The sequence below is a fragment of the Mirounga angustirostris genome, unplaced genomic scaffold (genome assembly GCF_029215605.1).
Source record: "Mirounga angustirostris isolate CCGP_5_RB_7025 unplaced genomic scaffold, mMirAng1.0.hap1 SCAF_12, whole genome shotgun sequence".
NCBI classification, from domain to species: Eukaryota; Metazoa; Chordata; class Mammalia; order Carnivora; family Phocidae; genus Mirounga; species Mirounga angustirostris.
In genome coordinates, this window is record NW_026991720.1 from 67564031 (window position 1) to 67576306 (window position 12276).

Genomic DNA, 12276 nt, shown 5'->3' on the forward strand with positions numbered 1-12276 from the left:
TGCTTCTTGTTCAGTGACCCTAAAGGCTCAGACACTCTGGATTCGCTCTCCAGGTGGTGGCAAACATTTAATGAGTTAACAAACCCTAAGGCAGTCGTGGGATGCCTGGGTCCAAATGTTTTTGATACAGGTGTTGTTCTCCAGAGATAGGTGGCTTGAGTCTCAGGAGAACAGCCCCCTGCTCTGAGAAGTTGTTTGCTGTTTTGTGGGCCCGCCTGTAGCCTGAGGAGTCCCTGAAGGCAGGCACCAAGGAGCGCCTCTTTAATTCTTCGTTAATCCCCTTTTTTCAAAGGCAGTGATGTTGGTAAATGAGGCAGAGTTGTCCTTTCCCGGCTGCTCTGGGACCTTCATCGTAGGAGGCCACTCTGCCTCTATTAGGAAATCATGATTTTGAGACTAGACTATAGAATTCCCAGTTTTAATCCCAGTGTAGCCATTGATTAACTGTGTCCTTTTGTATGTCCTTTACATGTGCATAAATGAGTATTTTTTAAACCAAAAGGTTATAATACAGTGCATTTTGTGCATTGTACAGTATAAATTACTTCCTGGAAATGAGGTAGCCTACTGGGGAGAAGTGCCGTACCACTCAGGAGTGTGTTCCATAGACCAGTTACATAACCTCTCCCAAGCCTCAGCAGCTGCGGCTATGAACGGAGACAATAACGGTACCAACTCCAGAGTGTGCCTGTGAGGTCCAGGTGAGCACAGCTGTGTGACGGACTGTGCATCCTGCCCGGCGTACAGTAATGGTAGCCAGCATGGCATGGACTCCGAGGATCCGTCTGCAACCTACCCCAGAAATCAGCTGTAAAAACAGAAGATATGTGTTAGAGCACAAAGTCTAGGACTCTCTCCAAGCCGTGTTTTCCTCCCACCACAAAAATAACACTTTTAACTCTTCCCTTAGAGAAAGGTAGCCACCTAGAAGGGATTTCATCTCTGGGTAGGAATTTCCTAAGGAATCCATGCTGCCAGGGCTGTAGAAATTACTAGCGGATTTTTTTTCTCTTTTAAGGTTTATTTTCTTCCTTCTATCATTTTTATGACTGGGAAAATACTATAGCTGATTGTAAAATATTTGGAAAGTAACTGAAAGGGTAATTAAGAAAACATTATCTATTGTTCCACGACTGTAAGATAATCCCTATTTAACATTTCTGCTCGTTCATTTCTCCTTGCGTAGTTTTTAACAGAGTTATGATCCCACTGTGGAGATGGGGCTTTCACTTACTTTCAGAGCTGAAGCACTGATAGCCAGCACGGCAAGAGGCTCATGGCATATCGCTGTGGGACCAGACTAGGCAGGTTCACATTCCACTTTCCCCACTTAGACCTGTATGATCTGCACAGGTTCTGTAACCCCTCTCTACCTGTTTCTCCATCTGCCTATGGGGTGAAGAACAGTCGTAGTCTCATAAGATTATTATAGAGATCAGTAGATGTAAGTTAATAAATGTGAAGATCCAAGAAAGTGCCTGGCATATAATATTTTTAAGTGTTAGATAATATTATATGTCTTTTAAAACTTTATAAACCTAGTTTTTAACTGCTGCATATTTACCTAACCCTCAATCTTAGATACCTAAATATTTTTGAAAAAAATTTAAATACATTATTTCGTAAAAACAAAAAAAACCACATATTTTTGCTTAAAGGCTTTTCCCCTATTGTGGGGCATTTTCTTTAGACAAATCAATTCTCTAAAGTGAGTTTGCTGGTAAAACGTATGTCTTATTTTTAATGCATTACCACATTATTCTTGGAAGTTGGAACTGGAACATGCTGCAGTTTTAGCCCTGTGGCCATCCCAGTATCTTTCAGAGTTGGTTTCAGATACCTTCTCTATTTGTTGTCTACGGCTGCATAACGGACTACCCCAAAACTGACCAGCTGGAAACTGCAAGCACTGATCCTCTCACAGTCTCTGTGGACTGCGAGCGGCTTATCTGAGTGCCTCTAGCTCCCCGTGTGTCATGTGGTTGCAGGCAAGGTGTCAGCGGGAGGCTCGACTGAAGGTGGAGGATTCACTTTCAAGGTGGCTCAGTCACATGGCCATTGGCAAAGAGGCCTCAGTTTCTTGCCACGCGGCCTCACTGTTGGTCACCTTGGATGTTCTTGTGACATGGTAGCTGACTTCCCCCAGAGCCAGGTCAGAGAGTGATGAAGAGACAGGGGAGAAGGGTGGGTGGAAAAAGACAGGGGAAGAAAGCAAAGAGGTAGGCTGCCGTGTCTTGCATGACCAAGCCTTGGAAGTCACACTCCTTCATTTCCACATCATCCTGTTGGTTACATCCATCAGCCCTGTGTAACGTACAGGAAGACTGAACAGAGGCAGAGGTGTGCATACAGGAGGTAAGGTCATTGAGAGTCATTTGGGAGCTGGCTGCCATGCTTTATTTTCATTTTATTGTCCATCTTCTCCTTCCCTGTAGGACAGGAAACTACAAGACAGATTGTCTTTGGTTTTGTTCTTCAAAGAACAGATTAGCCTCAAAGCTTGATCATCTTGCATATTCCTCAAATCTGTATAAACTCTATCAGAAGAACTAAGCTACTTTTTCAATTTAGTTACAGATACCGGAAGCCAGTGGCAAATGTCGTAACTACCATTCTCATTGAAGTTAGGGATAAGACAAGGCTGTGTCTATCATCCTTGTTTTTTAGGCTTATTTTGGAGGTTCAGTCAATGTGGTAAAATAAAGAAAAAAAGTGAGAGGTATAAATTTTAGGAAGGAAGATCTGAACCTATCATTATTTGCAAGTAGTTATTTAGCTTAATCCAAATAAAAATGCCTAAAAATGTATCAGAATTAATAAGTAATGTATTTTGTTACAGGATGAACATAAAATCTATATATAGTGATAAGCAGGTAAGTGATGTTAGAGGGGGAAGCAGGGCAACCAGCTAGCTGCTCAGGGTCGAACCTTGCCCGGCAGGCTCAGCCAGATGGGGGAATTCAGTGTGGAGAAGGGCAGAAAGACTTCTGTGTAGATACGTGTTGTGTCCAGTGCAACACTATCAAGAAGGGCAGGAGCACAGAAATGCCCACGTGTGGGCTGTTGGATGGAAGATGGGTCGGGCCCCCACATTCCCTCTGTGGATGCCAGTGAGAGCAGAGCCATTTCCTAGGGAGAAGACACACTGGTGGAGTAGGCCCAGAACCCCAGAAAGTAGGGCCAGAGGGAGCTGTGTCATTAAGAGAAGGGAGAAAAGCTTATCTCAAAATAAGCACAACGAATAGCAGCTGACCACTAACTTTTTTATTATAATACAGAAATGTCTCCTTACTATTTTTGTGTATTTTTATATAAATTATAATTTTAGATTTAAGTTGCTCTCCTACACAGAGTACATATAATTTTTGTTGAACAATTGTATTATAAATAAGATGGATCTGGGATTACATTAATATGATCATGCTTTCTATATTTTGATAGTAATTTGTTATTCAGTAAGTCCTATCTTTTTCTAAAAATTCTGTTTGACCTGAAGTTAGATTATACTTCAGCAGTATTTTCACAGAGGTGGTTGTTGAGATCTCAAAACCTAGAGAATACTGATTTTTTTTTTTTTTTTTTTAGATTTATGTATCTGGTTGTAAACTGGGACTATCTTTAAATTACTGGGAACATCTCCAGTATTTCACAGGGTAGAGTAAATAAGCCTAACTGATACTTGAATTTATGTTCATTGACCAACATGCCTTCGTGTGTCAGAAGGTGAGAGCTGAAGCAGGGAGCCTGAAATTAAGAAACTAAGTTTTAATTCCCTGTGATGAACATGTTGCTTTTTGATGCACGAAGGGCATTTCAGTATGGCTTATGGATAATCTCAAATAAAGCATATCTAGCACTTCTCAATTTTTAGAGCTTCGTCATACCACATGATTTTAATTGTCACGATGAGATAAAGAATAAGTCAACTTAGACTAAGTTATAATTCGGGAGTATCTTTCAAAGCTGTTCAGTACACAGACACAGAATTACTAAATATGTGGGACTGTCAGGACGCTTTTGCAAACATATTAAAAGGATTAAGTTAGGAGAGAAGTAGTATTGACACAAATTTGTTAAATGATGTGGACAAAAGTTAAGATAACTTAAAAGCAATTCTTAGATCCTTAAAAAAAAAAAGTAACGGGAGATTGAATCAAAGTGATAGACCGAGCATATTCATCCATCTCTCCTCTTGTCCCAAATACCTGAAAATGTCAGAAAATACATTTTTTTATATTCAGTTAGCCAACATATAGTACATCATTAGTTTCTGATGTAGTGTTCAATGATTCATTAGTTACATATAACCCCAGTGCTCATCACAGAACGTGCCCTCCTCTGAAAATACATTTTTTAAAACTCCTGTTGTCCTAGAAAATGTTAGCTCCAGCCCTCAGAAGGCAGGAAACAGAAGCTTGCTGAGTCTGAAACTGGACTGAAGGGTGCCACAACCCAGGACACTGGCGGGAGAAACTGCTCTTAATTTAAGAACAGAACAGGGGAATTTTAAGTTCTGAGTGAGTAATAGACTACGGAGAGTAGTGGAGGCCTGAAGGCAAATCTGTAACAGGAGTTAAAGAGCTGCCTTCAAGGCAGGAAGGTGGGGCTTTGTCCTCCCTGCTCCTTCTTGTCTGGAGCTTCAGGCAACACTTAAATCCAGACCATGAAAGCCCAGAGCTGTTTCCCAAAGAGAGGCATCGCCTTCCTGGAGAGGGCAATGTAAGGAACTGAAGGAAAGTAGGGTAAGGCTTACTTAAGGTTCCAGATCTTCACCCCAGATGGCAAAAATAAAGAAAGAAGGAAATGAATGGTAGCTCTTCCCAAGAGGGATATAAAATAATTTCTTCTACTTCCAGAGTGAAGCACTCCATATTCCAGCAACTTGGAAGGTCCCAACCCTGCCAGGCCACCTTACTACCTTGTACCTAATTTACAGGCCTCCCCCATTCCACAAAGCCCATTGCTGGCCCTCCCGCTCAGGAAGAAACTGACCTTGGGGTGGTAGAAACCAGTGCTACACTAATCAGTCTATTCTTTGAACTTGAATATCAAAAGATAGCCAGAGGTCCCTCAGACGAGGAGCAACAAGAGAAGTAAACAGAGGAATTTCAGGGAAAACAGGCAATTCAAAGAAAAAAAGAACTTTTAAGAACTGTCGTTAGGATCTGCAGGGAGATTTGAGAAGAACAATCTTACTTTTCAATGTTTTTTATTTTAAGAGGGGTGTGAGAGAGAAACCAAAGCAGGCTCCACACCCAGCACAGAGCCTGATGCAGGACTCGATCTCACGACCCCGAGATTATGAACTGAAACAAAATCAAGAGTCAGGCACTTAACTGAGTCACCAAGGCGCCCGTTGAGAGGAACAATCTTAAGGAAGCTTTCTTTTTTTTTTTTTTTTAAAGATTTTATTTATTTGACAGAGAGAGACACAGCGAGAGGGGGAACACAAGCAGGGGGAGTGGGAGAGGGAGAAGCAGGCTTCCTGCCGAGCAGGGAGCCCGATGAGGGGCTCGATCTCAGGACCCCGGGATCATGACCTGAGCCGAAGGCAGACGCTTAACGACTGAGCCACCCAGGCACCCCTTAAGGAAGCTTTCTTGGAAATTAATAAAGGGATCACCAAAATTAAAAACCCATAAATGGTGTGAATGATAGAACCATTCCAATCCATATCCATTATGTTCAAAGAGCAAATTACATCTGGAAGATAAAGTTATGGGAAAACAAGAATTAAAATATGGAGCAAAAGTACAGAGCTCAGAAAGGAAGAGCAAATGCAAGAGACGTGTAGGATTAGTCCAGGAAGTCTAACATCTATTTAATAGGAGTTCCTTGGAGAGAAGTCATAGGAAAGCAGACTCAAAACAAATCAGTAATAAAAGTTGACTCATCTTTTCATCTGCAGTCCTAGCTACCTTCAAAATGCCAAGAAGAGGATGTCTGGAACCTCGATGGCATTCCCAGGCACACCAGCATTCAGGAGGGAGGGCAAATCTCAAGTTCTTTTTCTCCCATAACTCAAAGGATACGCCTTACAGACATTGTTGAAGCAAAGTGAAAAGTGAATTTTAGAAAGAAGAAAATATGGGATGTATGAAACAGAGCAAATAAAAGTTAAACCTTTTAGGTAGAGTTAAATACCTGGTGACTTTAGTATATGTATTTTTATGTAAGAAGGGCTTGTTGGCGAGGGCTGCAAATACTAATTTATTGTACGTACTGTAAATATTGTGCTTATGTGATAAAAATATATATAATATTTAAGTTAGGAAAGGATGAAGATGAAAAGGGAAACACCTAGAAGCAGAGAAAATAAAAACCACAAGATAGGATAGCAGAAATAAGTCTAATAACCACAATTATAGCCACAATTGAATGGATTCAATGCCCCTAGTAAAAACAAATGCCTATTTTAGACAAGTTGTGAAAGCAAATCTAGTCATCTGAAGTTTGAGAAAACAGTGACCTAGAACAACTGAAAGAGAACGGATTGAAAAATATGTATTAGGCAAATACCAACAGTAAGCAAGTTTAGCAACATTAATGTCAGACTAAATGGAATTCGGGGTTTAAAAATAGCGCTCCAAAGCACAGAGGCATATTTGACACTTACAAAAGATAAAATTCACTGAGAAGATAGGGCCACCCTAAATAGATAAACTGAGGCAAGCTGAAATGAGCAGGAGTTGAGTTTATTCAGAGCTAGTGGAGAAACCGCGTGCCATTAACAAGCTGCAGGCGAGTCTGTGGGCAAGGAGCGCGAGATGGGGGATCCAGGTGGCATCCAAGCGGTAAACTCATGGCTTGAGGATGGGGAGACGTTGCTTGCTGGATGTTCACTGGTCAGGAGATAAATCTCAGTCTTCTGCAAATCAAGCGTTTATGGAAAATCAGTCTGTCGGTTCTCAAGTTCCGTTCTTCTGAGGGAGCGTGCGTGAGAATGTCCATCTCATACCCTCTGGTTCCATTTCAAACCGAAATCCTTTCACGGTATATTGCCATCAGCCACTATGTATTATCAACATACTGTTGTTTTATAAAACCTCAACTTAACAGTAGGATAAGAACATGATATTTTTCTCATTCCAAATCTTGACACTTCTCTTAGAAGCTGATCCATCAAGTAGATACTATAGATAAGGGTGCAGAGGGAATTAGTGAAACTCTTAACTTTGATCCAAAATAAATAGATATTAACTTTGTATTCCATAAACAGAGAAGCACATTCTTTACAAATGCTGATGGGATATTTGTGAGAATTGCAGATTTCTTGCCCCTAAGTTGTATTTTGCTGGTTGTACTTTCTTTTTGTTGTAAATGAACTTTTGCTCTCTAGGTTCTGGGCCCCCTTTTAAAGGGTTATAATTTTATACTGGGCTGAGGAACACCTCAAATGGTTCTTGTCACAGAGGTAGTCGGTAGCCACAAGGTCTCATCATTTGTCTCATCACTGAAGCATGGGGCAGGCTGCTGTTGAGGAACCTGGAAGAAGCCTCTCTGTTTCCTAGCCATCTCTTGCTCCCCCATCTTTGGGAATAGAGAAAGCGAGACCTCTTGATCGGTGTTGTCTTAGCCTTTTCGAAGCCAGGAGAGACGAGGCAAATTGACTAAGTCTTTGCCAACCCTGGCCCCCCAAAATCAACAGATTTCTGGCGGCCAAGCTCTTTTTAGTAGATACTGCGTTCCTGGCCTTGCGCTGGAGCAGCCTCAGACTGTTCTCCAGGGTTTTAGCCAGTCTTATACCAGAAGCCCTCCATCCACACAGAGACCCGCTGTTACTGGAGGAGACGTTTTACTCACGTTATTGCCTGTGTGTCTCCCACTGTCCCTCAGACATGCCTGCTCACTGTCGCAAGGAGGATTTTACTACGTGCCTAAAGCAGACAGCCTTGCTAAACTCTTTCTAAACCAGGAAGTAAAATGTAATGGGTGGTATGAACACAGTGGGTTTCTCAGCATTTTTCATGTTTCCTTCCATTATGTTGGAGGATAAATTCCTGGCTCAAAGTTAAAATAATTCCTCCAAGTTAATAGGAAATTCAGTATGACTTATCCAGTGAAGCATTGGATATAAAGTGAGCTTTGTCACATGCAAAAAATGTGATATATTTTATAAAAAACAATTACTTCAGATGAGTGTTTGTGAGGAGCTCAGTAAAGATGGAAGAGGAAGAGATGCAACTTAGTAATATAAATGCAAACGTGTACAGTGCAGATTTCCCCAGGCACGCGTGCGTGTACCCACACCCCCCCCCCACACACACACACTGTAACTTTAAAGCTGCCTGTTAGAAGGATGAGATGTACGTGTGAGCCAGACCACGTTGGTTTGGACAGAAATTCTTACAGATTTATTAAGCCTTAAAAAAAGCAAAGGAGATTTATGCATCTGCATTTGACCAATTTGGTTTGGAATAGGTTCATAATGGAAAAGTAATAAAACCATAAGAGACAGTGTCTTCTGAGTACAGTCTCGCTTTTAAAAAATCTAAACATGGGCTGCCCCGTTTTGGATAAAATGACTGTAGAAAAATTTCCCATTGGTAATTTTGGGAGGGTTTTGTTGCTGTTGTTGTTCCTTTTTCATTGATTATCAGCCAGTACAAATTTTCAGCTTTCTGTCAAATATTTTTTCTGGAGATGTCAGTTTTAGGAAAAAGGAATCCTGAAGTATTATCTGTGGGAGTCTCCATCTCTGGTCACCACCCCCCCCCCACCCCCCCTGCACGCACACACACACACAGAGTGTTTGCTTAGCCCTCAGTAAAGGCTTTTTCTGGTGTACCTGGAGAGGTTAGGCTTTGGTGGGTAGGGGGTGGTTGAATGTGTGTGAGAAGTGAGAAGGCACCTCGTGGGACTGCCAGCAGCCACAGATAAGCGTGAAGAGGAAACGCATAACAAACTTCACCTCTGAAAATCGGACCTAATAACTTTGCAAGTTTCTGATTTAGATGGGAAGAAGAAAAAAGAAAAAAAAAATGCTATCTCCGTTTGTTGCGCTTGAAGTAGCGTTATTGATAAATAATTCCTTAAAACCATTAAGGAATACAGTCCTACACCGAAGGGGTTGGGTGCCTGGGGGACGGGGGAGGGAGGAATGTCTGCACAGCCTCCATCACTGCAGTCAGGGTAGTCCTGGCTGTACCTCCCAGAGAGGACGGCAGAAGAGGCATTTGATTTCATCGGACTCTTAACTTTCTTTCCACGGCCAGCAGTTGCAGTGGAAAGCACAGTTATTTTTATATGGCGCGAATGTGATCAGACTGTGATGGCGGTGCTCTCCTGCAGGTATGCCCGCGGCATCCTTAGTGACCCCTGCCGATGTTATCAAGACGCGATTACAAGTGGCCGCCCGGGCTGGCCAAACCACTTACAGCGGAGTGATGGACTGCTTCAGGAAAATACTGCGGGAAGAAGGCCCCAAAGCCCTGTGGAAAGGAGCTGGTGGTAGGGAAATAATTTGTTCTTAACTAAACCTTTCGGATCGGGTAAATTTTTTAAAAACCTAATTAGAGCTGTTGTTTCCCCATTTCTTCAAAGCTCGTGTGTTTCGATCCTCCCCCCAGTTTGGTGTAACTTTGCTGACATATGAATTGCTACAGCGATGGTTCTACGTTGACTTTGGAGGCGTGTAAGTATCCCGCTAAGTCCGCAGCCAGATTGCCGCTCCTCCTGTACTCAGTCGCTCTTAGGAAGGGTACGTCACTCTAATTCCGCTGATGAAACAGACAAGATGCAGGAAAATACGGAAATCATGTAACCAGACTCATTCCCAAGGGGAACATACAACCAGCTAGAATTCCACAACTCCTTTATGTGATGCGAATTTCCACAAACTCTGAATGTTATTTTTACCAAGGTAAAAAATGATAAAACAGATTCTCGCCCAATTTTCTCTTCTTTTAGGAAACCCATGGGATCAGAGCCAGTTCCTAAATCCAGGATCATACTGCCTGCTCCCAATCCTGATCACGTTGGAGGCTACAGACTGGCAGTTGCGACATTTGCAGGGATTGAAAACAAATTTGGACTTTACCTACCTCTCTTCAAGCCGCCGGCTTCTACCTCAGCGGTGATCAGCGCAGGCCCATAGGAGGAGTCCGCTGGGGGTGGAGAGTGCCTTGTCTCCCATGGAAACAGTGTTCCTCCTTTCACTTCCATCTCTTGTTTAAATTCAAGTGGAGGCTTTTTATAAGGTGAAATCATTCATTTTCTGTGTGTTTTCTTAACCGGATCATTGTGAAATTATTCATAATTATTCTTTGGGCCTCTGCTCACGAACCTGTGTGTGTATCTGACATTTACTGGGATTTGGTCAACACTAACATGTTTGGGGAAAGGAACAAGTCTGAATTGAAGTTAGAGCTACTCTCCTTGGATTAGGATTATAGTCCCAAAGAGATTACTGAAAGGCAATCATGGTGCTCAGAGCAAAGTGTTTCATACATGTTTCAACTGGTAGGAAGCTGGGTGCATATTTATCACTATAAGAAACACTGGAAGAAATGAAAAAAATGATCAGAAATAGCCAGCCTGGCTTCAGATTTTAAACATGTACTAATTCTCTTTCTGGATTATATTATGAAGCTTTTATATGAAAACCTTTTTTTTTTTTTTTTTTTTTGGCAATGAAAACCACATTGAGGATGTTTCATAATCATACTGTTAGTGGTACCAAGACTCTTAGAGAGAAGTCCTTGTATTTTCAGGAAGTACTTTAGGTATTATATCCCGTAGACAGAGAACCTGGGAGCTGCAGCACCTCTCCGGGATGTGCTAATTTTGGATCACGGCTCATCTGATGACACGTGCTGGTCACTGCCTGTTACAGCAGATGCTGTGGGACCACATGCCCCCAGCACTGGCGCCTGCCTCCGTGCCCTCCCGGCCCTCCCGTCGTCGGCATCTATCGCTTTTAAAGTCCCATTCATTTTGAATCATGTGAGACAAATATATTCTGATACACATTTTTATTTAATTTGTGGTGCCTTGCATAATGGTCAGAAGGCTCAAGTGTTTGTGAAGGAGGAAATAAACTATTTTTAAAGCTATTGAATTGTTTGCTCTCGTGTATGTCAGGTGGTGAATGACTACAATAATTGTCATTATTGGACTCTGTATGTTTCATTTTCAGGGTGCTTTTATCCCTGTTGGCATGGTTCTATCCTCCTGGTCCTTCAAGGTCATGTGTACCCTGATTTTCAGTGTGTCGACATTCAGAGTGAGTAAAAGCAATGACATTTAACCCTAGATAAGCAAGGAGCCCAGCGCATGGACAGTTTTCCTGTAGTCATCCCCAGTGCTTTGGGCAGTTTCTTACCGTGAGCGTTTATACAGATTTTCATTTTATAGTGTGAAGTTTCACTGGAAGGTGGGCATGAAAACTGGTATGAAATGGCAGTTGTGTTTTCTAATCTTCTCTGATTCTTCCTCATACAAAAACCAGATGTCACTGTATCTAACATTTGGTGGTATTTGGCCAACACTATCATTTGGGGAACGAAGCTAGTCTTGAACCAGAATTTAGAGCTTTTGGACTTCTTAGACTCTGGCGAGGCTACTGAGAACCTGTGAGCGGTCAGTCTGAACTTTCGGAATCTCCACAATGTCCCTCCAGGAGAGACAGCCACTTTGCAGTCTCGGTCCGACTTTTAGAGTCAACGGGTTGACATTCGAAATTACTGTTCAAAACTGACGGGCGTCAAAACAAAAGAAAATCGGGGAGCATCAACACCATCATGAGTCTGATTTTTTTTTTTTTCTTAAGTGAACAAAAGCTTTGTTAGTTTCACCAGAAACAGCACAAAGATGGATGTGGCTCCCTTCATGGTTTCGCAAAACCAAAGCAAAAACCGCTCCTCTATCTACCCATCCTTAGCCCCAGTCGCCGCTCAGTGTGATACATGATAAATATTTACATTTTAATCCCAAAGACCAGTCACAAAACTCCAAATAATGTCTTAGAAATTTGGGTAGTGTGGCAATAACAAATCACTCAAGCTCTGGTATTTTGAACGTGGACAGAAGTCCCTCAGTGTAAATTTCTGCATTCCTTTTTCTTCACTTGCTGGAATTTTGTGGGAGATCAGATTTTCATGCTAACAACAGTGACCCAAATCTCAGAAGAGGTGCATTGCCCTGCCTGCTTCTTCAAGAGCCATTGCTATATTTGCCTGCCACTGAGGGTGATTCTCTTCAGTAAAGGAGAAACCAGAGGAACCGGGAAGCCAAAGGAGATGGAGCCCCGGGGCCGTGTTTCTTTAAAATCCTTGG

The 12276-nt window shown here is 42.1% G+C and overlaps 1 protein-coding gene across 4 annotated transcripts in view; it reads left to right on the forward strand.

Annotated features, from left to right (window-relative positions):
• The window catches only part of SLC25A13 (solute carrier family 25 member 13), a 180527-nt gene extending 169473 nt beyond the window's left edge, over positions 1-11054 (forward strand). For all 4 annotated transcript variants that reach the window (XM_064575246.1, XM_064575244.1, XM_064575245.1 and 1 more), the window contains 3 exons: positions 9292-9450; positions 9544-9634; positions 9910-11054. In XM_064575246.1, coding sequence (XP_064431316.1) covers positions 9292-9450; positions 9544-9634; positions 9910-10096 — 437 coding nt within the window. In that variant the 3' untranslated portion in view covers positions 10097-11054. The remainder of the gene's footprint in view (positions 1-9291; positions 9451-9543; positions 9635-9909) is intronic.
• Positions 11055-12276: the final 1222 nt, after the last annotated feature.